The 26,932-nt window shown below is 33.4% G+C and overlaps 1 protein-coding gene across 1 annotated transcript; it reads left to right on the top strand.

Moving 5' to 3' along the window:
• The first annotated feature begins 22,494 nt into the window (after positions 1-22,494).
• On the top strand, positions 22,495-23,130 carry LOC143859719 (uncharacterized). Its single transcript, XM_077370370.1, has 2 exons — positions 22,495-22,515; positions 22,693-23,130. The coding sequence occupies exons 1-2, from the start codon at positions 22,495-22,497 to the stop codon at positions 23,128-23,130; spliced, it is 459 nt and encodes a 152-aa protein (XP_077226485.1).
• The last annotated feature ends 3,802 nt before the right edge of the window (positions 23,131-26,932 follow it).

Raw genomic sequence — 26,932 nt, forward strand, 5'->3', positions numbered from 1 at the left:
ACTATAATGTTTCTTATTTTAGAAACTTTATAAAAAAACATCCATCTTTTAGACATAGGAAACCCTAGAGATGCTGCCAAGGAGTTTTTATCCAAGTTTGGAGATGAGGATGAGATGATATTGAATCTTAGATTTAGTTAACTAATGATGGAGATTGAAAAAATAGGAAGTTTATTAATTTAGAAACTTTAAAAGACGTCAATCTTTTAAACATAGGAAACCCTAGAGATACTATCAAGGAGCTTTTTGGCAAGTTTTGGGATGAGGATTAGATGAAATTTATTCTTAGATTTAGTTGATGAAGGATGGAGATTGAAGAAATAGAAAGTTTCTTATTTTAGAAACTTTACAAAACATTCATCTTTTAGACGTAGAAAACCCTAGAGATGCTGTCAAGGTGCTTTTAGCTAAGTTTTAAGATGATGATGAGATGATATTGAATCTTAGATTTAATTGACGCATGGTGGAGATTGAAAAAATAGAAAATTTCTTAGTTTAGAAACTTTATAAGACATCCATCTTTTAGACATAAGAAACCTTAGAGTTAGTGTCAATGAGCTTTTAGGCAAGTTTTGGGATGGGGATAAGATGATATTGAATCTTAGATTTAGTTGATGAAGAATGGAGATCGAAGAAATAGAAAGTTTCTTATTTTAGAAACTTTACAAAATATTCATCTTTTAGACATAGCAAATCCTAGAGATGGTGTCAAGGAGTTTTGAGCCAAGTTTTGGGATGAGTTAGCGATGGTATTGAATCTTAAATTTATTTGATGAAGGATGGCAAAAAATAAAAGTTTCTTATTTTAAAATTTTTATAAAACATCTATCTTTTAGACATATGAAATCCTAAGAGATGGTGTCATGAAGCTTTTAGCCAAGTTTTGATATGAGGATGAGATGGTATTGAATCTTGAATTTACTTGATGAAGGATGGATATTGAAAAACAGAAAGTTTCTAATCTTACAACCTTTATAAAACATCAATCTTTTAGATATAGGAAACACTCTAGATGGTGTCAAGGAGCTTTTAGACAAGTTTTGAGATGAGCATTAGATGGTATTGAATCTTAGATTGAGTTGATTAAGGATGGAGATTGAAAAAATATAAAGTTTCTTATTTTAGAAACTTTATAAAACATCCATCTTTTAGATATAGGAAACCCAAGAGATGGTGTCAAAGTACTTTTAGCCAAGTTTTTGGATGAGAATGAGATGGTGTCAAGGAGCTTTTAGCCAAGTTTTAGGTTAAGAATGAGAAGGTATTGAATCTTAGATTTATTTGTTGAATGATGGATATTGAAAAAATTGAAAGTCTCTTATATTAGAAACTTTGTAAAACATCAATCTTTAACACTTAGTAAGTCAAGGACCGCTGAGCCAAGTTTTGGGATGAGTTAGCGATGATATTGAGTCTTAGATTTAGTTGATGAAGGATGGGAAAAAAATAAAAAGTTTCTTATTTTTGAAACTTTATAAAACATCAATCTTTTAGTCATAGGAAACCTTATAGGTGGTGTGAAGGAGCCTTTAGCCAAGTTTTAGGATGAAGATGAGAATTGAAAAAAACAGAAAGTTTCTGATTTTAGAAACATTATAAAACATACATCTTTTAGAAGTAGAAAACCCTAGAGATGCTGTCAAGGAGCTTTTAGCCAAGTTTTGGGATGAATATTTTATTAAAGATGGATGTTTTATAAAGTTACTAAAATAAGAAACTTTCTATTTTTTAATCTCCATCCTTAATCAACTAAATCTAAGATTTAATACCATCTCCTAATCATCTCAGAACTTGGCTAAAAGCCCCTGGACACCATCTCTAGGGTTTCCTATGTCTAAAAGATGGATGTCTTATAAAGTTTAAGAAATAACAAACTTTCTATTTTTTCAATCTCCATCCTTTATCAACTAAATCTAAGATTCAATTCCCTCTCATTTTGATCACCAAATGTGGTTAAAAGATTGATATTTTATAAAGTTTCTAAAATAAAAAAATTTCTATACTTTCAATCTCCATCCTTTCTCAACTAAATCTAAGATTTAATATTATCTCATCATCCCAAAACATGGCTAAAAGCCCTTTGACACCGTCTCTAAGGTCCCCTATGTCTAAAAGATGGATGTTTATAAAGTTTCTAAAATTTCAATCTCCATCATTCATCAACTAAATTTAAGATTTAATACATTCTCATCCTCATCTTAAAACTAGGCTAAAAGCTCTTTCACACCATCTCTAGGATTTCCTATGTCTAAAAGATGGATGTCTTATAAAGTTTCAAAAATAAGAAACTTTCTATCTTTTCAATCTCCATCCATCAAGTAAATATAAGATTCAATATCCTCTCATTCTCATCCCAAAACTTGGCTAAAAGCTCGTTGACATCATCTCTTGGGTTTACTATGTTTAAAAGATTGAAGTTTTATAAAGTTATTAAACTAAGTAACTTTCTATTTTTTCAATCTCCATCATTCATCAACTAAATCTAAGATTCTATACCATCTCATCCTCATCTCAAAACTTGGCTAAAAGCTCCTTCACACGAGGTTTCCTATGTCTAAAAGATGTACGTCTTACAAAGTTTCTAAAATAAGAAACTTTCAATTTTTTCAATCTCTATCCTTCATCAACTAAATCTAAGAATTAATATCATCTCATCGTCAATCCAAAACAAGGCTAAAAGCTCCTTGACACTATGTCTAGGGTTTACTAAATCTAAAAGATTGATGTTTTATAAAGTTTCTAAAAAAAGAAACTTTCTTCTTTTTAATCTCCATCCATAATCAACTAAATCTAAGATTCAATTCCCTCTCATTCTCATCCCAAAACTTGGCTAAAAGGTCCTTGACATCATCTTTAGGGTTTCAATACCATAAAAGATGCTCCTTCATCAACTAAAACTAAGATTCAATACCATATCAAGCTCATGTCAAAACTTGGCAAAAAGCTCATTGACACCATCTATAAGATCTCCTACATCTAAAAGATGGATGTTTTTTAAAGTTTCTAAAATAAGAAACTTTCTATTTTTTCAATCTCCATCCTGTATCTACTAAATGTAAGATTCAATACCATCTCATCCTTATCTCAAAACATCACTAAAAGCTACTTAAGACCATCTCGAGGGTTTCCTATGTCTAAAAGAAGGATGTTTTACAAAGTTTCTAAAATAAGAAACTTTCTAATTTCTCAATCTCCATCCTTAATCAACTAAATTTAAGATTGAATACCATCAAATCCTCATCTCAAAACTTGGCTAAAAGCTCTTTGACAACATCTATAGGGTTTACTAAGTGTAAAAGATTGATATTTTCTAAAGTTTCTAAAATAAGATAATTTTTTATTTTTTCAATCTCCATCTTACAAAAACTAAATCTAAGATTTAATACCCTCTCATTCTCAACTCAAAACTTGGCTAAAAGCTCCTTGACACCATATCTAGGGTTTCCTATGTCTAAAAGATTGAAGTTTTATAAATTTTTTAAAATAAGAAACTTTTTATTTTTTCAATCTCCATCCTTTATCAACTAAATCTAAGATTTAATACCCTCTCATTCTCATCCCAAAACTTGGCAAAAAGCTGGTTGACATCATCTCTAGGGTTTCAATTCCATAAAAGATGGTCTTTCATCAAATAAATCTAAGATTCAATCCATCTCATCCTAATCTCAAAACTTGGCTGAAAGCTCCTTCACACCATCTCTAGGGTCTTTTATGTCTAAAAGATTGATGTTTTATAAAGTTTTTAAAATAAGAAAGTTTTTATTTTTTCAAACTGCTTCCTTTATCAACTAAATCTAAGATTCAATACCATCTCATCATCATCTCAAAATTTGGCTCAAAGCTCCTTAACACAATCTCGAGGGTTTCCTATGTCTAAAAGATGGATGTTTTATAAAGTTTCTTTAATAAGAAACTTTCTATTTCTTCAATCTCCCGCCTTCATCAACTAAATCTAAGATCAATACCATCTAATCCAAATTTCAAAACTTGGCTAAAAGCTCTTTGACACAATCTCTAGGGTTTACTATGTGTAAAATATTGATGATTTATAAAGTTTGTAAAATAAGAAACTTTTATTTTTTCAATCTCCATCCTTCAACAACTAAATCTAAGTTTCAATTCCCTCTCAATTTCATCTCAAAACTTGACTAAAAGCTTCTTGACATCATCTCTAGGGTTTCTTATGTCTAAAAGATGGATGTTTCTTAAAGTTTCTAAAATAAGAAACTTTCTATTTCTTCAATCTCTATCATTCATCCACTAAATCTAGGATTCAATACCGTCTCATTGTCATCCCAAAACTTGGCTAAAAACTCATTGACACCATCTATAAGGTTTCAATACCGTAAAAGATGGTTCTTCATCAACTAAATTTATGATTCAATACCATCTCATTCTCATAGGAAAACTTGGCTAAAAGCTCTTGGGCACCATCTCTAGGGTCTCCTATTTCTAAAAGATGGACGTTTTAAAATAAGAAACTTTCTAGTTTTTCAATCTCTATCCTTTATCAACTAAATCTAAGATTCAATACCATCTCATCCTCATCTCAAAACTTGGCTAAAAGTTCCTTAACACCATCTCTAGGGTTTCCTATGTCTAGAAGATGGTATTTTATAAAGTTTCTAAAATAAGAAACTTTCTATTTTTTCAATTTACATGCTTCGTCAATAAAATCTAAAATTCAATATCATCTAATCCACATCTCAAAACTTGCCTAAAAGTTCCTTGACAGCATCTCTAGTTACTAGTGTAAAAGACTGATGTTTTATAAAATTTTTAAAATAAGAAACTTTCTAATTTTTCAATCTTAATCCTTCATTAACTAAATCTATGATTCAATACCCTCTCATTCTCATCTCAAAACTTGGCTAAAAGCCCCTTAACATCATCTCGAGGTTTTCCTATTTCTAAAAGATGGATATTTTATAAAGTTCTAAAAATAAAAAACTTTCTATTTTTTCAATCTCCATCCTTTATCAACAAAATCTAAGATTCAATCCCATCTAATCCTCATCTCAAAACTTAGCTAAAAGCTCTTTGAAACCATCTCTAAGGTTTACCAAAAGAAAAAGATTACTGTTTTATGAAGTTTCTAAAATAAGAAACTTTTTATTTTTTCAATCTCTATCCTTCATCAACTAAATCTATGATCAAATACCCTCTCATTCTAATCTCAAAACTTGGCTAAAAGCTCCTTGACACCGTTTCTAGGGCTTTTTATGTCTAAAAGATGCATGTTTTAGAAAATTTTTAAAATAAGAACGTTTAAATTTTTTCAATCTCCATCCTTAATCAACTAAATCTAAAATTCAATAACCTCTGGTTCTCATCCCAAAACTTGGCTAAAAGCTGGTTGACATCATCTGTTTTTTCAATCTTCAAACTTTATCAATTAAATCTAAGATTAAATATCATCTCATCCAAATCTCAAAACTCAGCAAAAATCTCATTAACACAATCTCGAGGGTTTCCTACGTCTAAAAGATTAATATTTTACAAAGTTTTTAAAATAAGAAACTTTCCATTTCTTTAATCTCCATCCTTCAACAACTAAATCTAAAATTCAATACCTTCTAATCTTCATCTCAAAACTTTGCTAAAAGCTCTTTGACACCAACCATAGGGTTTACTAAGTATAAAAGATTCATGTTTTATAAAGTTTCTAAAATAAGAAACTTTTTACTTTTTCAATCTCCATCCTTCAGCAACTAAATCTAAGATTCAGTACAATCTCATTCTAATCTCAAAACTTTGCTAAAAGCTCCTTGACACCATCTCTAGGTTTTCCTAGGTCTAAAAGATAGATCTTTAGCACCATTAGAAACAGAGTATTATTCCTCAATCTGTCAGATGAACCGGGTCACCGAAATCTATGCTTTGCTACACAATTCAAATGCCCCCTGTTCGCTGTCAACTCCTCCCCTCAATTCTGGCAATGGGAGAAACCGGGTGGAGACGTGATAAAACTAAACTCTGATGCGTCTATGAAAGGGGATGCTGCTGGCATTGGAGGTATCCTTCGCGACTATAAAGAGACTATTAGAGGTTGTTTCTCCTTGATTACTGATTTGAAACCCATTCCTTTAGATGAATGAAACCAAATCTAAAAACTTGGCTAAAAGCTCTTTGACACAATCTCTAGGATTTACTATGTGTAAAATATTGATGATTTATAAAATTTGTAAAATAAGAAACTTTTATTTTTTCAATCTCCATCCTTTAGCAGCTAAATCTAAGTTTCAATACCCTCTCATTCTCATCTCAAAACTTGACTAAAAGCTCCTCGACACCATCTCTAGGGTTTTTTATGTATAAAAGAAGGATGTTTTTTAAAGTTTCTAAAATAAGAAACTTTCAACTTTTTCAATCTCCGTCATTCATCCACTAAATCTAGGATTCAATACCGTTTCATTCTCATCCCAAAACTTGGCTAAAAGCTCGTCGACATCATCTATAGGGTTTCAATACCGTAAAAGATGGTTCTTCATCAACTAAATTTATGATTCAATACCATCTCATTCTCATCTAAAAACTTGGCTAAAAGCTCCTGGGCACCATCTCTAGGGTCTCCTATGTTTAACAAATGGATGTTTTAAAATAAGAAACTTTCTAGTTTTTCAATCTCTATCCTTTATCAACTAAATCTAAGATTGATGTTTTATAAAGTTTCTAAAACAAGAAACTTTCTATTTTTTCAATCTCCATCCTTCATTAACTAGATCTAAGATTCAATACCATCTCCTCCTCATCTCAAAACTTGGCTAAAAGCTCCTTAACACCATCTCTAGGGTTTCCTATGTCCAAAAGATGGTTTTTTATAAAGTTTCTAAAATAAGAAACTTTCTATTTTTTCAATTTACATGCTTCGTCAACAAAATCTAAAATTCAATATGATCTAATCCACATCTCACAACTTGGTTAAAAGCTCGTTGACAGAAAGTGTAAAAGATTGATGTTTTGTAAAGTTTCTAAAATAAGAAACTTTCAAGTTTTTCAATCTCAACTCTTCATTAACTAAATCTATGGTTCAATACCCTCTCATTTTCTTCTCAAAACTTGGCTAAAAGCCCCTTAACACCATCTCGAGGTTTTCCTAATTCTAAAAGATGGATGTTTTATAAAGTATTAAAAATAAAAAAACTTTCTATTTTTATAATCTCCATCCTTTATCAACAAAATCTAAGATTCAATCTCATCTAATCCTCATCTCAAAACTTAGCTAAAAGCTCTTTGAAACCATCTCTAATGTTTACCAAAAGAAAAAGATTACTGTTTTATGAAGTTTCTAAAGTAAGAAACTTTTTATTTTTTTAATCTCTATCCTTCAGCAACTAAATCTATGATCTCATTCTAATCTCAAAACTTGGCTAAAAGCTCATTGACACTGTTTCTATGGTTTCTTATGTCTAAAAGATTGATGTTTTATAATGTTTCTAAAATAAGAAAGTTTCAATTTTTTCAATCTCCATCCTTAATCAACTAAATCACAAATTCAATAACCTCTGGTTCTCATCCCAAAACTTGGCTAAAAGCTGGTTGACATCATCTCTAGGGTTTCAATACTATAAAAGATAGTCTTTCATCAACTAAATCGAAGATTCAATACCATCTAAGATTCAATACCATCTATAGAGATTCTAAAATAAGAAACTTTCTATTTTTTCAATTTTCAAACTTTGTCAACTAAATCTAAAATTAAATACCATCTCATCCTAATCTCAAAACTTAACAAAAGGCTCATTAACACAATCTTGAGGGTTTCCTACGTCTAAAAGATTAATATTTTACAAAGTTTCTAAAATAAGAAACTTTCCATTTCATCAATCTCCATCATTCAACAACTAAATCTAAGATTCAATATCATCTAATCTTCATCTCAAAACTTCACTAAAAGCTCATTGACACCATCTATAGGGTTTACTATATATAAAAGATTGATGTTTTATAAAGTTTCTGAAACAAGAAACTTTTTATTTTTTCAATTTCCATCCTTCAGCAACTAAATCTAAGATTCGATACCATCTCATTCTCATCTCAAAACTTTGCGAAATGCTCCTTGACACCATCTCTAGGGTTTCCTATGTCTAAAAGATGGATCTTTTATAAAGTTTCTAAAATAAGAAACTTTCTATTTTTTCAATCTTCATCTTTCATAGACTAAATCTAAGATTCAGTACCCTCTCATTCTCATTCCAAAACTTGGCTAAAAGCTCGTTGACATCATCTTGAGGGTTTCAATACCATAAAAGATGGTCCTTGATCAACTAAATCTATAATTCATTACCATCTCATCTTAATCGCAAAACATGGCTAAAAGTTCCTTGACACAATATCTAGGGTTAACTAAGTGTAAAAGATTTATATTTATAAACTTTCTAAAATAAGAAATTTTCTAGTTTTTCAATCTCCATCCTTTATCAACTAAATCCAAGATTCAACACCCTCTCATTCTCATATCAAAACTTGGGTAAAAGCTCCTTGGCACCATCTCCAGGGTTTACTATGTCTAAAAGATGGAAGTTTTATAAAGTTTCTAAAATATGAAACTTTCTATTTTTTCAATCTACATCCCTCATCAACTAAATCTAAGATTCAACACTTTCTCATTCTCATCCCAAAACTTGGCTAAAAGCTCGCTGACTGATATCTTTAGGGTTTCAATACCATAAAAGATTGTCCTTCATCAACTAAATCTATGATTCAATATCACCTCATTCTCATCTCAAAACTTGGCTAAAAGCTCATTGACACCATCTCAAAACTTTCTACTTTTTCAATCTCCATCCTTCATCAACTAAATCAAAGATTCAATACCCTCTGTTTCTCATCTCAAAACTTGGCTAAAATCTCATTAAAACCATCTCTATGGTTTCCTATGTCTAAATGAATGATGTTTTATAAAGTTTCTAAAATAAAAAACTTTCTACTATATCAATCTCCATCCTTCATCAACTAAATCTAAGATTCAATACCATTTAATCCTCATCTCAAAACTTGGTTAAAAGCTCAATGACACATTCTCTAGGGTACTAAGTGTAAAAGATTAATAATTTACAAAGTTTCTATATTAAGAAATTTTCTATTTTTTTCAATCTCCATCCTTTATCAACTAAATTTAAGATTCAATACCATCTCATCCTCATCTCAAAATTTTGCTAAAAGCTCCTTAACACCATCCTTTATCAACTAAATCTAAGATTCAATACCATCTCGGTCAGCAATAAAATCTAAGATTCAGTACCATCTAATCTTCATCCGAAAACTTGGCTAAAAGCTCATTGACACCATCTGTAGGGTCTCATATCTCCTATGTCTAAAAGATGGAAGTCTTATAAAGTTTTTAAAATAAGAAAGTTTCTATATTTTCAATCTCCATCCTTCATCAACTAAAATCTGAGGTTCAATATCATCTCATCCTCATCTCAAAACTTAGCTAAAAGCTCCTTCACCCTATCTTTAGGGTTTTGCTATGTCTAAAAGATGGATGTTTTAAAAAAGTTTTTAAAATAAGAAACTTTCTATTTTTTCAATCACCATCCTTGATTAACTAAATCTAAGATTCAATTTCATCAAATCCTTATCTTAAAACTTGGCTAAATGCTCATTGACACCATCTACTATTGGGTTCCCTAGAAACTTTATATTTTTTCAATCTTTTAGATATAGAAAACCCAAGAGATGCTGTCAAGGAGCTTTTAACCAAGTTTTGATATGGGGATTAGATGATATTGAATCATAGATTTGGTTAGCGCAGGATGGAGATTGAAAAAATAGAAAGTTTCTTAATGTAGAAAGAAACTTTATAAGACATCAATCTTTTAGACTATTGAAACCCTACAGATGATGTCAACGAGCTTTTAGCAAAGTTTCGAGATTAGAAAGAGGGTGTATTTAATCTTAGATTTAGTTGATAAAGGATAGAGATTAAAAAAATAGAAAGTTTCTTATTTAAAAAACTTTATAAAACATCCACCTTTTAGACTAAGGAAACCCTGGAGATGGTGTCAAGGAGCTTTGAGCCAAGTCTTGGGATGAGTCTGTGATGGTATTGAATCTTAAAATTAGTTGATGAAGGATGGCGAAAAAATAAAAAGTTTCTTATTTTAAAAACTTTATAAAACATCTATCCTTTCGACGAATGAAACCCTAGGAGAGGGTGTCAAGGAGCTTTTAGCCAAGTTTTAATATGATGATGAGATGGTATTGAATCTTAGATTTAGTTGATGAAACATGGAGATTAAAAAACAGAAAGTTTGTAATCTTAGAAACTTTATAAAACATCCATCTTTTCGATATAGGAAACCCTATAGATGGTGTCAAGGAGCTTTTAGGAACTTTTTATTTTTTTCAATTTCCATCATTCATCAACTATATCTAAGATTCAATACCATCTCATCGTAATCTCAAAACTTGGCTAAAATCTCTTTTATACCATCTCTAGGGTTTATCAAATCTAAAAGATTGATATTTTATAAAATTTCTAAAATAAGAAACTTTCTTTTTTCATCAACTAAATCTAAGATTCATTATCATCTCATCCTCATCCCAAAACATGGCTAAAACCTCATTCACGTCGTGCTAGGGTCTCCTATCTCTAAAAGTGGATGCTTTATAAAGTTTCTAAAATAAGAAACTTTCTATTTTTTCAATCTTCACCCATTATCAAATAAATCTAAGATTCAATTCATTTTCATCCTCATCTTAATACTTGGTTAAAAGCTCCTTGACACCATCTTTAGGGTTTCCCATGTCTAAAAGATGTATGTCTTATAAAGTTTCTAAAATAAGAAACTTTCTATTTTTTCAATATCCATCTTTCACCAACTAAGTATAAAATTCAACACCTTCTCATCCTTATCTCAAGACCTGGCTAAGAGCTCCTTTAGACCATTGTTGGGTGAACTAAGTCTAAAAGAAATATATTTTTTAAAGTTTTTATGTAAGCCCAATGGTTTTTACCTTGGCATTCCCATCTTGTTTTGATGATTCCAATACACAAGTGATCATTTATCTCTAATGTGTTTGATTGTCTAAGTTGTAGATCTTGATAAAGTAAGATCAAGGATGCTTGGATTGAAGGCCAAGAAGCCCACATTGGACCACTAATTGGAAGGCCAAAGTCATCAAGCAAGAAGTCATGAAGACTTGAAGACATGAAGAAATTAATATTGAAGCTCATTTCTTAAATGTAATTGATCCAAACCTAGATTAGGTTTTTAGAGGCATAATTAAAGTAATCTCACACACCCTAAATAAACAAGTGATTGTACTTGTGGAGTTCCAACACCTTGGAACCCTCATAGCAATCCCATCTTGACTGAGAACTGGAAGCCCAAAAAACAGAATTGAAAATCTGCTCTGCATAGGCTTCTCGGAACTCCGAGAGGTTTTCTCGGAACTCCGAGAATTATTCTCGGAACTCCGAGAAATGGTCCAGTAGATTTTTTCCAATTTCTGTATGGCTTCTCGGAACTCCGAGATTTTTTCTCGGAACTCCGAGAATTCTCGGAACTCCGAGAACACTCCAACGGTCTGAAAAAGAGCCGTTTGGAATTTTGCTGGAATTACTTCAATGCCATTGAACGGTCATATTTTGGTTTTCCTATAAATATGAGTGTTCTAAACATACAAACCATCAATCCTAACACTCTTAAACTTCATTTGAATACCCAAGAGTGAATCAAGCTTCAATTGTGCCTCTCATCACCAACTCTAGGATTTGGATCATAGGCTCTCAATTGTACATCTTTTGTAACCCTTGTGAAGGGATCTTTTAGTTCTTTCTTTCATCTTTCAAGATTTGTATTCGGGCGAGTATTCGGAGAAGCGGAGCCCTTTTTTCTCCGTGGTGAGGATTGCCACCAAGGTTAAAGCAATTGTAATTGGCACCGATCTTCGCCAAGGTTAAGAAGATCAAATAGTGAAGCCATCAACGGGTTTGGTTGGTGGAGTGGAGTAGGCCTCGAGTTTGAGGACCGAACCACTTTAAATCTCGGGTGCACTCTTTCTATCTCTTTGCTCTTTCATTTGCATTGCACCATTAGATTTAACTTGTATGCTTAAAATATTGTCTTTGATCTCTTAATCGGTTTAAGTTTTTCAAATTGGTAAATTCTAGTTTTCTTAAACAACCGTATTCTCCCTCCTCATAGTTGCCATTTCTATTATAACTTGGGACCCCCTATATCGGATTTTCACTTGGTATCAGAGCCTTGGCTCTTAAAAGATTTTAAAATTTTTTGAAAGTTTTTTCAAAATCTAACTAGGGAAAGATTTTATTTGGCAACTTCTAATTGTGAAATGGCACACCAAATAGGAACCGGACTTCCGGAAGGCCATTCCACAACTAGACCTCCTTTCTTCAATGGGTCAAACTATGGACATTGGAAAACAAGGATGCGCATCTATCTTCTTTCGATAGATGTGGAACTTTGGTACATTGTTGAAAATGGATACAATGTACCTTCCAATCCTTTTGAAGAATGGAATGTGGTAGAGAAAAGGCAAGCTAATTTGAACTACAAAGCAATAAATTCCTTGTTTTGTGCCTTAGCTACCGAGGAGTTTAATAGAGTTGCTCTTTTTGATTCCGCCAAGACTATTTGGGATACCCTTGCAACTACCCATGAGGGAACATCACAAGTCAAGGATTCCAAAATAAACTTGTTAAAGAGCAAGTATGAAATGTTTAGAATGAGTCCAAACGAGAGTATTTCGGAAATGTATACTCGTTTTTCTATAATTTCTAACAACTAGCTAATCTTGGTAAATCTTATCCTAACGATGAGCTTGTGAGTAAGTTACTTAGGTCTCTTCCTCCACATTGGGATCCAAAGGTGACCGCGATTCAAGAGTCAAAAAATCTCAAGACGCTAACCATAGAGGAGCTTGTAGGATCTCTCATCACCCATGAGATGCTCCTTACTAGCTGACAAGAGGAAAAGAAGCCAAAGGAGAAGGAGAGGGAATTTAGATCCCTAGCACTCAAGGCTTCCAAGGAAGACTCATCAAGTGAAGCGGATAGTGACGAAGAAGAAGCTTTACGAAGATTTAAGAGCTTGTGGAGAAAGAAGCATAAGAAAGATAAGAAGAAGAAAGAGGAAAGTGATGTTGAAAGAGCCTTAAGATGCTTCAATTGCAAGAAGATTGGACACAAAAGACCGGATTGTCCACTTCTAAAATCAACTTCCTCTAAGTACAAGGGTAAGAAGGATTGGAAGAAGCATAAGGCTCTTGCCGCCGGTTGGGATGCGTTAAGCACATCGGGCAAAAGCTCAAGTGAAGGGGAAGAAAATAAAAAAGATGATCTTTGCTTCATGACAATCACCCATGAAGTTGAGGTAAACTCTAACCCCTCATATTCTTCATCTAGTAGTAAAAGTGACAGCATACCTTATGATGAATTATGTGAAACCTTGCATACCCAAATTTCCAAAAACAAAGTTCTTAAAAAATCCATTTTAAAGTTAGAAAAAGAACTTGATTTTTTGAAAAGTGATTTATCTTCTTCCATATCTCAAGAACAAGTTACACTTGAAAATCATAAACTTGAGATTAATACCCTTAAGGGTAGCTTGGATGAAAAAACTTGCCAACTTTTAAAATTTCAAAATATGGCAAGCTCCTCCAATTCTTATGAAGATGAAAGAAATGAGCTTTTAGTTCAAACATCCCATCTTCATAATGAAAATGAAAGACTTAGATTATGTTTACATGGATTTCTAAATGGAAATAAAATTATTGACATAATCCTAAGTAAAACTAGTCTTAGACCTCAACATGCTTATCATGATAGGACTAGTGTATCTAACCCTCTTGTTAGATGCCATTTTTGTGGAATGAATGGTCATTACCAATTCCAATGTGCATCCAAGAGTAGGGCTAGATGTGGGACCAAGAAATCTTGGGTTCCCAAAACCCCCATATGATGATATTCATATTGTGTAGATTAGGGGTTTTTGAACTTAAAATTGAAAATATTTCATTTGTATGTTTTGTTTGATAACCCCTCTTGTATTGTAAAATTATTTTAACTAGGGGGAGTTAAAATTGAATTTTTCTTTGAAAAAGGGGGAGCTTTAAAATTGTAAATTTTAAACCCTTGTTTTTCTTACCCCTTCTTTTTGTTGATGACAAAGGGGGAGAAGAATCTAGAGTAAAGTCTCTAGTGTAAGAAAAATGTGAAAACAATATATGCTTTGATTTGTAAATCTCTTGTGCTTGTCATCATCAAAAAGGGGGAGATTGTAAGCCCAATGGTTTTTACCTTGGCATTCCCATCTTGTTTTGATGATTCCAATACACAAGTGATCATTTATCTCTAATGTGTTTGATTGTCTAAGTTGTAGATCTTGATAAAGTAAGATCAAGGATGCTTGGATTGAAGGCCAAGAAGCCCACATTGGACCACTAATTGGAAGGCCAAAGTCATCAAGCAAGAAGTCATGAAGACTTGAAGACATGAAGAAATTAATATTGAAGCTCATTTCTTAAATGTAATTGATCCAAACCTAGATTAGGTTTTTAGAGGCATAATTAAAGTAATCTCACACACTCTAAATAAACAAGTGATTGTACTTGTGGAGTTCCAACACCTTGGAACCCTCATAGCAATCCCATCTTGACTGAGAACTGGAAGCCCAAAAAACAGAATTGAAAATCTGCTCTGCATAGGCTTCTCGGAACTCCGAGAGGTTTTCTCGGAACTCCGAGAATTATTCTCGGAACTCCGAGAAATGGTCCAGTAGATTTTTTCCAATTTCTGTATGGCTTCTCGGAACTCCGAGATTTTTTCTCGGAACTCCGAGAATTCTCGGAACTCCGAGAACACTCCAACGGTCTGAAAAAGAGCCGTTTGGAATTTTGCTGGAATTACTTCAATGCCATTGAACGGTCATATTTTGGTTTTCCTATAAATATGAGTGTTCTAAACATACAAACCATCAATCCTAACACTCTTAAACTTCATTTGAATACCCAAGAGTGAATCAAGCTTCAATTGTGCCTCTCATCACCAACTCTAGGATTTGGATCATAGGCTCTCAATTGTACATCTTTTGTAACCCTTGTGAAGGGATCTTTTAGTTCTTTCTTTCATCTTTCAAGATTTGTATTCGGGCGAGTATTCGGAGAAGCGGAGCCCTTTTTTCTCCGTGGTGAGGATTGCCACCAAGGTTAAAGCAATTGTAATTGGCACCGATCTTCGCCAAGGTTAAGAAGATCAAATAGTGAAGCCATCAACGGGTTTGGTTGGTGGAGTGGAGTAGGCCTCGAGTTTGAGGACCGAACCACTTTAAATCTCGGGTGCACTCTTTCTATCTCTTTGCTCTTTCATTTGCATTGCACCATTAGATTTAACTTGTATGCTTAAAATATTGTCTTTGATCTCTTAATCGGTTTAAGTTTTTCAAATTGGTAAATTCTAGTTTTCTTAAACAACCGTATTCTCCCTCCTCATAGTTGCCATTTCTATTATAACTTGGGACCCCCTATATCGGATTTTCATTTTAAAATAAGAAACATTCTGTTTTTTCAAACTCCATCCCTCATAAACTAAATCTACGATTCAAAATCATCTCATCCTCGTCTCTAAACTTGGCTCAAAGCACCTTGACACCATCTGTAAGGTTTCTTATGTTTAAAAGATGGTTGTTTTATAAACTTTTTAAAATAAGAAACTTTCTATTTTTTCAACCTCCATCCTTTATCAACTAAATCTCAGATTCAATACCATCTCATCCTCATCTCAAAACTTAGCTAAAAGCACCTTCACACTATCTCTAAACTAGTTTCTAAAATAAGAAATTTTCAATTTTTTCAATATCATCTCATCCTCATCCCAAAACACTTCTAAAAACTTCTAAACACCATCTCTAGGGTCTCTTAAGTCCAAAAGTTGGATATTTTATAAAGTTTCTAAAATAAGAAACTTTCTATTTTTATCAATCTCCATCCTTTATCAACTAAATCTCAGATTAAATACCCTCTCATTCTCCACCCAAAACATGGCTAAAAGCTCGTTGACATCTTCTCTAGGGTTTCCTATGTCTAAAAGATTGATGTTTTATAAAGTTTCTATTATGAGAAACTTTCTATTTTTTTAATCTCCATCATTTATCAACTACGTCTAAGATTCAATACCATCTCATCCTCATCTCAAAACTTTGCTAAAAGCTTCTTGACACCATCTCTAGGGTTTCCTATGTCTAAAAGATGGCTGTTTTATAAACTTTTTAAAATTAGAAATTTTCTATTTTTTCAATTCCATCCTTCATCAACTAAATCTAAGATTCAATACCATCTCAACCTCATCTCAAAACTTGGTTAAAAGCTCCTTGACACACTCTCTAGGGCTTTCAATGTCGAAAAGATGGATATTTAATAACGTTTCTAAAAAGAAATTTTCTATTTTCCAATCACCATCCTTCACCAACAAATTCTATGATTTAATAAAATCTCATCGTCATCCCAACATTTGGCTAAAAGCACCTTGACACCATCTCTACGATTCCCAATGGCTAAAAGATTGATGATTTATAAAGTTTCTAAAATAAGAAACAATCTATTTTTCCAATCTCCATTTATCATCAACTAAATATAAGATTCAAAACCATCGCATCATCATCCTAAAACTAGGTTAAAACCCCCTGACACCATCTCTAGCGTCTCCTATGTCTAAAAGAAGGTTGCTTTATAAAGTTTCTAAAATAAGAAACTTTCTATTTTTTCAATCTCCATCATTCATCATCTAAATCTAACATTCAATACCATCTCATCCTTATCTCAAAACTTAGCTAAAAGCTCCTGGACATAATTTCTAGGGTGTCCTATGTCTAAACGATAGATGTTTTATAAAGTTTCTAAAATAAGAAACTTTCTATTTTTTTTTCAATCTCCATCCTTCATCAACTAAATCTAAGATTCAATTCCATCGCTTCCTCATCTTAAAACTTCGCTAAAAGCTCCTTCATTCCATCTCTAAGGTTTACTATGTCTAAAAGACTAATGTTTTATAATGTTCCTAAAATAAGAAGCTTTCTATTTTTTTCCATCTCTATACATAATCACCTAAATATAAAATTCAACACCCTCTCATTCTCATCCCAAAACTTGGTTAAAAGCTCGTTGACATCATCTCTAGGGTTTCCCATGTCAAAATATGGATGTTTTATAAAGTTTTTAAAATGTAAAAATTTCTATTTTTTCAATCTCCATCCTTCATCAACTAAATCTAAGATTAAATACCACCTCATCCTCATCTCAAAATTTGGCAAAAAGCAACTTTACACCATCTCTAGGGTTTACAAAGTCTAAAAGATTGATGTTTTATAAACCTTCTAAAATAAGAAACTTTATATTTTTTCAATCTCCATCCTTCATCAACTATATCTACGATTCAATACCAACACGTTCACATCCCAAAACTTAGCTAAAAGCTTGTTGACATCATCTCTTGGGTTTCCTATGTCTAAAAGATGAATGTTTTATAAAGTTTCTAAAATATGAAACTTTTAATTTTTTCATTCTCCATCCTTCATTAACTAAATGTAGGATTCAATATGATCTCATCCTCATCCCAAAACATCGCTAAAAGCTCATTGACACCGTCTCTAGAGTCTCTTATGTCTAAAAGATTCATGTTTCATAAAGTTTCTAAAATAAGAAACTTTCTATTTTTTCAATCCCCATCCTTTATAAACTAAATCTAAAATTCAATACCATCTCATTCTCATCTCAAAACTTGGCTAAAAGCTCCTTGACACCTTCTATAGGATTTTCAATGTCTAAAAGGTTGATGTTTTACAAAGTTTCTAAAATAAGAAACTTTCTATTCTTTCAATCTTTATCATTCATCAGCTAAATCTAAGATTCAATACCATCTTATCCTCATCACGAAACTTGGCTAAAAGCTCCTTGATACCATCTCTGCAGTTTACTCACTATAAAAGATTTATGTCTTATAAAGTTTCTAAAATAAGAAACTTTTTATTTTTTAAATCTCCATCCTTCATTAACCAAATCTAAGATTCAATACGCTCTCATTCTCATCGCAAAACTTTGATAAAAGCTAGTTAGCGTCATCCTTAGGGTTTCTTATGTCGAAACGATGGTTGTTTTATTAAGTTTCTAAAACAAGAAATTTCTATTTTTTCAATCTCCTTCCTTCATCAACTAAATCTAAGATTCAATATCATCTCATCCTCACCCCAAAACATGGCTAAAACCTCATTGATGCCGTGCTAGGGTCTCCTATCTCTAAAAGATGGATGTTTTATAAAGTTTCTAAAATAAGAAACTTTCTATTTTTTCAGTCTTCACCCATTTTCAACTAAATCTAAGATTCTATGCCTTTTCATCCTCATCTCAATACGTGGCTAAACGCTCATTGACACGATCTTTAGGGTTTCCCATGTCCAAAAGATTGATGTCTTATAAAGTTTGTAAAATAAGAAACTTTCTATTTTTTCAATATCCATCTTTCACCAACTAAGTATAAGATTCAATACCATCTCATCCTTATCTCAAAACTTGGCTAAAAGCTCCTTTACACCATCTGTAGGGTGAACTAAGTCCAAAAGAAATATATTTTATAAAGTTTTTAAAATAAGAAACATTCTGTTTTTTCAAACTCCATCCCTCATAAACTAAATCTACGATTCAAAATCATCTCATCCTCGTCTCTAAATTTGGGTCAAAGCCCCTTGACACCATCATTAGGGTTTCTTATGCCTAAAAGATGGATATTTTATAAAGTTTTTAAAATAAGAAACTTTCTATTTTTTCAACCTCCATCCTTTATCAACTAAATCTAAGACTAAATGCCATCTCATCCTCATCTCAAAACTTGGCTAAAAGCAACTTTTCACCATCTCTAGGGTTTACAAAGTCTAAAAGATTGATGTTTTATAAACCTTCTAAATTATGAAACTTTTTATTTTTTCAATCTTTATCCTTCATCAACTATATCTAAGATTCAATACCAACACGTTCACATCCCAAAACTTAGCTAAAAACTTGTTGACATCATCTCTAGGGTTTCCTATGTCTAAAAGATTGATGTTTTATAAAGTTTCAAAAATATGAAACTTTTAATTTTTTCAACCTCCATCCTTCATTAACTAAATCTAAGATTCAATATCATCTCATCCTCATCCCAAAACATTGCTAAAAGCTCCTTGACACCGTCTGTAGAGTCTCTTATGTCTAAAAGATTGATGTTTTATAAAGTTTCTATAAAGTTTCTAAAATAAGAAACTTTCTATTTTTTTAATCCCCATCCTTTATAAACTAAATCTAAGATTCAATACCATCTCATTCTCATCTCAAAACTTGGCTAAAAGCTCATTGACACCTTCTCTAGGATTTTCTACGTCTAAAAGGTTGATGTTTTACAAAGTTTCTAAAATAAGAAACTTTCTATTCTTTCTATCTTTATCGTTCATCAACTAAATCTAAGATTCAGTACCATCTTATCCTCATCCTAAAACTTGGCTAAAAGCTCCTTGATACCATCTCTACGGTTTACTCACTCTAAAAGATTTATGTTTCATAAAGTTTCTAAAATAAAAAACTTTTTATTTTTTAAATCTCTATCCTTCATCAACTAAATCTAAGATTCAATACCCTCTCATTCTCATCCCAAAACTTTGTTAAAAGATCGTTAACAACATCCTTATGGTTTCCTACATCTAAAAATGGTTGTTTTATTAAGTTTCTAAAATAAGAAATTTTGATTTTTTCAATCTCAATCTTTCATCAACTAAATCTATGATTCAATATCCCATCCTCATCCCAAAACATGGGTAAAAGCTCATTGACGTCGTGCTAGGGTCTCTTATCTCTAAAAGAAGGATGTTTTCTAAAGTTTCTAAAATAAGAAACTTTCTATTTTTTCAATCTTCACCCATTATCAACAAAATCTAAGATTCAATGCCTTTTCATCCTCATCTCAATACTCGGGTAAAAGCTCCTTGACACCATCTTTAGGGTTTCCCATGTCTAAAAGATGGATGTCTCATAAAGTTTCTAAAATAAGAAACTTTCTATTTTTTCAATATCCATCTTTCACCAACTTAGTATAAGATTCAATACCATCTCATCCTTACCTCAAAACTTGGCTAAAAGCTCCTTTACACCATCTGTAGGGTGAACTAAGTCTCAGAGAAATATATTTTATAAAGTTTTTAAAATAAGAATTATTCTGTTTTTTCAAACTCCATCCCTCATAAACTAAATCTACGATTCAAAATCATCTAATCCTCGTCTCTAAACTTGGTTGAAAGCACCTTGACACCATCATTAGGGTTTCTTATGTCTAAAAGATAGATGTTTTATAAAGTTTTTAAAATAAGAAACTTTCTATTTTTTCATCCTCCATCCTTTATCAACTAAATCTAAGATTTAATACCATCTCATCCTCAGCTCAAAACTTGGTTAAAATGACCTTCACACTATCTCTAAACCAATTTCTAAAATAAGAATTTTTCAATTTTTCAATATCATCTTATCTTCATCCCAAAACACTGGTAAAAACTTCTTGACACAATCTCTAGGGTCTCCTAAGTCCAAAAGTTAGATGTTTTATAAAGTTTCTAAAATAAGAAACTTTCTATTTTTATCAATCTCCATCCTTTATCAACTAAATCTCAGATTAAATACCCTCTCATTCTCCTCCCAAAACATGGCTAAAAGCTCGTTGACATCTTCTCTAGGGTTTCCTATGTCTAAAAGATTGATGTTTTATAAAATTTCTATTATGAGAAACTTTCTATTTTTCAATCTCCATCCTTTATAAAATAAGTCTAAGAATCAATACCATCTCATCCTCATCTGGCTAGACTGGATCGAAGAATGTATTTCGAACCCTTCTTTTTCTATCCTGTTGAATGGCTCCCCTCAAGGTTTCTTTACTTCTTCTAATGGCCTTCGACAAGGAGACCCCCTCTCCCCCCTCCTCTTCTCTATCTCCATGGAAATGCTTTCTGTCCTTCTTGAAAATGCCACTTTATCCAATGCTCTTTCCACCCCGTTTGTCCAAGGCCCTTTATCTATTTCTCATCTGTTATTCGCAGATGATCTAATGATCTTTGCCAAAGGAACTTCAGAAAATGCTAATGTCCTCTCTTCCTGTCTTAACCAATTCAATAGCATCACTGGGCTGGAGGCTAACCCTTCAAAATCTGAAGTCTTTTTTCGTGGTACTATTCCTAGAGATAAGCAGGAAATCCTCGAAATCCTGGGGTTTATCGAAGGAGCCCTCCCCATTAGATATCTTGGTCTCCCATTATTTACTTCGAGACTCACTATTTCTGACTGTGCTCCATTGATTACTAAAGTTCGCAAGCGCATTGCCAGCTGGACTAGCAAATGCCTAAGCCAAACTGGAAGAATTGAACTTGTGAAAACTGTGTTAAACAGTTTCATGATCTATTGGTCTTCTGCTTTCGATATTCCAAAGGGTGTCATGGACACGATTGAGATAATTTTCAGATCATTCATATGGGGCCATTCAGTTTCGTGGGCAGAAATGTGCAAACCCAAAAGTGAAGGGGGTACCGGGCTTAGGCTTATCAGGGACATTAATGTTTCTCTCAGAATCAAGCAGGTATGGTCCATCATTTCAGGCAAGATTAACCTCTGGAACAACTGGTTTTCTCTGAAATACATCAAAAGAAAAAATTTCTGGACCATAAACCAACCTTCCAAACCTTCCTGGGGGATTAGAAGTATCCTGAGGAGTAGGGATTTGGCTAAACCTCATATCTGCTACTTTGTGGGCAATGAAGCCGAAATTGATCTTTGGAACCAACCTTGGCATCCGCGGGGTGTCATTTCATCCCTCATATCCAGGCACAGAACTGATTCCTCCTTCTCATCCATGAACTCCTTAGACCAATTTCACTTCGAGGGATCCTGGAACCCTATTCTGAACATCGGATCTCTCACCAGTGAAAAAGCCCTTTTATCCGAAGCCATCTTCAACGATTCAGCAAACAATCTCCCTATTTGGAAGCCAAACAGTAATGGTCTTTTCTCCACGAAAAGTGGGTGGGAAGTCACCAGACAGAAATTCGAAAAACTTGATTGGGCCACGAGAATTTGGTTCAGAGGCTTTATCCCTCGTCATGCTCTTGTCTCTTGGAAAGCTCTCATCAACGGCCTAAGTACCACTGATAATCTTCCTTTCCTGGACTCATCAGTTAACAGGAGTTGCATCTTATGCAATTCAGGTCTTGAAACTGTTAACCACCTCTTCTTCCAACGTAGCTACTCGAAATGGATCTGGAAATCTCTTCTTGTGAAGCTCGGGCACAGACGTAATCCTAAACCTGATCTTGTTCAGGAAGAGCAATGGCTTGCTACCAACTTTAAAGGTGCTGGCCAGTCAGCTAAATTGGCCTATATAGCTTTTGAAGCATATCAATCTACAAAATCTGGATTGAGAGGAATCAGTGAGTTTTTCACAATATTTCTCGTCCAAACACAGTGCTGATGTCTGATCTTCTTTCCCTGGTAAGATCAAAGATTCAGGGCATGAAGATTGAGGATGTTGATAACCAAAGCAATCTCTCTATAGCTTCCAATTTTGGCTGTACCTTATGCCCTAGGATCTGTCCTCCTCAAGCCTTCTCCTAGATTAAACCGCTTCAAGGGTGTTTTAAAATTAACTCCGACACTTCTTTGGATAAGGAAGGAGGTGGTATTGGCGGTGTAATTCGGGACAACAATGGATTCCTTGTTTCCATGTTCTCTGCTAACGTGGAGGGGGAGGATATTCTTGCTCTGGAAATTCGTGTTGTCCTTGAAGGATTGCAGCTGGCCGCATTCTTAGGTATTGACAAAATCTGGATGGAAGTTGACTCTAAATCTGCAGCTGATGTGATCAATGGAATCTCTAAAATTCCTTGGAGATGCTTCCACCGTATTCAGGAAATCCACCAGCTCTTATCTCTATTCCTCCAATGGAGAATCTCTCACATTTGGCGAGAAGGGAATAGTGTTGCAGACTTCCTATCCAAACGGAAATGCCCTTGCAAAGGGATAGATATCCCTCCTTTCCTGTCTCCACCGGCTCTCCTTCAGCTCCTGGATACTGATAGGAGTGGCATTGAGTTCTGTAGAATGTAAATCCTCCATGACTTGTATCTCTGTCTTTTGGATTCTCTGTTGTTGGGAGCTTGTTCCCTTCTTGTTGGCTTATCAGCCCCCTTAGTTGTAACTCTTTTTATTTCCTAATGCCTGGTTGGGGTCCTGCCTAACCCCTGCTTACTCATCAAAAAAAAAATTCTCATCCTCATCTCAAAACTTAGCTAAAGGCTTCTTGACACCATCTCTAGGGTTTCCTATGTCTAAAAAGATTGTTGCTTTATAAACTTTCTAAAATTAGAAACCTTACATTTTTTCAATCTCCATCCTTCATCAACTAAATCTATGATTCAATACCATCACAACCGCATATCAAAACTTGGCTAAAAGCTCCTTGACACACTCTCTAGGGTTTTCAATGTCGAAAAGATGGATAGTTTATAAAGTTTCTAATAAGAAATTTTCTATTTTCCAATCTCCAACTTTCACCAAAAAATTCTATGATTCAATACCATCTCATCGTCATCCCAAAATTTGGCAAAAAGCACCTTGACACCATCTTTAGGGTTTTTTATGTCTAAAAGATTGATGATTTATAAAGTTTCTAAAATAAAAAACAATCTATTTTTTCAATCTCCATCTATCATCAACTAAATATAAGATTCAAAACCATCGCATCATCAACCTAAAACTAGGTTGAAAGCCCCGTGACACCATCTCTAGCGTCTCATATGTCTAAAAGAAGGTTAATTTATAAAGTTTCTAAAATAAAAAACTTTCTATTTTTTCAATCCCCATATTTCATCACCTAAATCTAAGATTCAATACCATCTCATCCTCATCTCAACACTAAACTAAAAGCTCCTTGACATAATTTCTAGGGTGTCCTATGTATAAACGATAAATGTTTTATAAAGTTTCTAAAATAAGAAACTTTCTATTTTTTCAATCTCCATCCTTCATCAACTAATTGTAAGATTCAATTTCATCTCATCCTTATCTCAAACTTGGCTAAAAGCTCCTTCATCCCATCTCTAGGGTTTACTAAGTCTAAAAGATTAATGTTTTATACTGTTTCTAAAATAAGAAGCTTTTTATTTTTTTCAATCTCCATACTTAATCACCTAAATATAAAATTCAACACCCTCTCATTCTCATCCCAAAACTTAGTTAAAAGCTCGTTGACATCATCTCTTGGGTTTCCCATGTCTAAATATGGATGTTTTATAAAGTTTTTAAAATGTGAAACTTTCTATTTTTTCAATCTCCATTCTTCATCAACTAAATCTAAGATTAAAAATACCATCTCATCCTCATCTCAATACTTGGCTAAAAGCTACTTTACACCATCTCTAGGGTTTACAAAGTCTAAAAGATTGATGTTTTATAAACCTTCTAAAATAAGAAACTTTATATTTTTTCACTCTCCATCCTTCATCAACTATATCTAAGATTCAATACCAACACGTTCACATCCCAAAACTTAGCTAAAAGCTTGTTGACATCATCTCTAGGGTTTCCTATGTCTAAAAGATGGATGTTTTATAAAGTTTCTAAAATATGAAACTTTTAATTTTTTTAATCTCCATCCTTTATAAACTAAATCTAAGATTCAATACCATCTCATCCTCATCCCAAAACATCGCTAAAAGCTCCTTGACACCGTCTCTAGAGTTTATTATGTCTAAAAGATTGATGTTTTATAAAGTTTCTAAAATAAGAAACTTTCTATTTTCTCAATCCCCATCCTTTATAAACTAAATCTAAGATTCAATACCATCTCAATCTCATCTCATCTCAAAACTTGGCTAAAAACTCCTTGACACCTTCTCTAGGATTTTCTATGTCTAAAAGGTTGATGTTTTAAAAAGTTTCTAAAGTAAGAAACTTTATATTTTTTCAATCTCCATCCTTCATCAACTAAATCTAAGATTGAATACCATCTCATCCTCATCTCAAAACTTAGCTAAAAGCTTGTTGACATCATCTCTAGGTGTGGACCCTGATCCGAGATAGAGGCGAGGGAACGGGTCCCTAACACCCTTTGGATCATCCACGTGTGAAGGAGAGCTCTGCCAAGGAACTCTCGAAACGGATGCCGCCCTCATAGCATAGCACAAGTGGCGATATAAAAATAAAGAAATATGTCTCGATCCGGAGCCAAGGCTCGAAACCAAGACATACCTAAAATAAACTCAGAGTCGCCATCCATGGATATGCCATGGAACCCTAAAATCAAATCCTCTGTGCAATGGATAACCAGAAATATATATGGGTTCGTGCCTGGTTACGAATGGGGAAGGTCTGAGAGCACCCCCAATTCGTCCGAGTGTAAGCACTTGGTCTCTTATGCCATTTTTATTAACTCCAAAGAAGTTTGGGTAAAAATCATGTGAAATGGGAACAATCCTCAGGAGTCGTCTACCTAAGCATGCACTTCCTGAGGATAAAGATAATAAGCACACATAAAATAAAATGAAAGATGTGTCACCTAAGCATAGCTAGGTTATGAGTGACATGCCTAATGGGTGTCTAAGTTCTGATGTGCGAACACATGCAAGCTACAGCTAAAGGTATAGGATCAGTACAAAAAAGTAAGAAAACACATCAAAACATAAAACACAAATCAATCCTATATATATGACAGGACAGAACAAATCCTAACTCTAATGCGACCTGACTCGGACCAAGATGGACGTCCATCCCAGCTGCTCTACGTATCCCAGCCTCGGGAAGAATCGGAGTCAACGTAGTTCGATGACCTATTCTAAACTACAATGCCTAACCATCTAGAACTACTAACCTAGACTCGAGCCACTAGACTCGACTGATTTTTAAAGCTTTTTGTATAACTGCTTAAATCATGTGAATTGTAATTTTTAGGACTCTCTATATGTCCTAACTAATGCAAGTTTATTAGCCTTAAGCTAATGCAAGTGGGTCCTATAACCTATGTGTATCTAGGCTGTGCAACCTAATGAAAACCATGGGCTGACTATATGCTTCCTAGTCTAGCTATCGGTTCGACTAAATGTCTAACCGATCGACTCGAGGCCTCCTAACTCTAGGGACACTCACACGACAGGACACACCATATCAAACTAATCAGGACAGACTCCTAATTCTTAAAACAAACCAAACGGCTAGGACAGACTCTTAACTCTAGGGGAAGATCTCTTTTAAAAATGTTTTGAAGAAGTTTTTGCATTTTTGGAAGCTTTGACAAATTTATTTTTAAAGGTTTGGCTGGACTTGGGATAAAGATCCCAAGCTGCATTACGTACCTCGTGAAAGAGGATCAAGCCAACGTAGTTCGAAACGAACTCTCCTAATTACTACTTCTAAAACACTCAACACTTTAAAAGATTTGAGGCTTTTGATATTTTTTTAATGTTTTTGATGTTTTAAATTTCTAATGTTTTTGAGTTTAATATGTTTTAAAATGTTTTTGAATTTTAAGATATTTCAATATTTTTGGATTTTTAAATGTTTTAACATGTTTTTGGATTTTAAATTTCTGATTTCACCCTTTTGGTCAAAGACCGGAGGGAACATACAAAGCAAAACCCTAGGGCCAAACCCTAGGGCAAACAGGAGAAACCCCTAAACCGAATAAGCTAACTATCAAAAGTAATGAGATGATCTAAGATCACAAACAAGCAAAGCTTTTATAAGACTGTAGTAGTCTCTAATAAAGAAGAGTAATAACAATACTATGAAGAAACTCTTAAAAACAACTAAAGAAAAGGGGAAAATGAGTCAAAGACTCTCTAATGACATTATCAAAAGGACGAATGAGTCAAAGACTCCCTAATAAAATCCTTAAAAGGATAAATGAGCCAAA

The sequence above is a fragment of the Tasmannia lanceolata genome, unplaced genomic scaffold (assembly GCF_043159265.1).
Source record: "Tasmannia lanceolata isolate RefF3 unplaced genomic scaffold, GAP_Taslan_0.1 ptg000036l, whole genome shotgun sequence".
Lineage (NCBI taxonomy): Eukaryota > Viridiplantae > Streptophyta > Magnoliopsida > Canellales > Winteraceae > Tasmannia > Tasmannia lanceolata.

Bases quoted from the DNA above. Each gene is read 5' to 3' on its own strand.
- LOC143859719 (XM_077370370.1), top strand. From the start codon at position 22,495: ATGTCTGATCTTCTTTCCCTG. The intron at 22,516-22,692 runs GTAAGATCAAAG...TCTTTGGATAAG, and splicing joins TGTCTGATCTTCTTTCCCTG to GAAGGAGGTGGTATTGGCGG.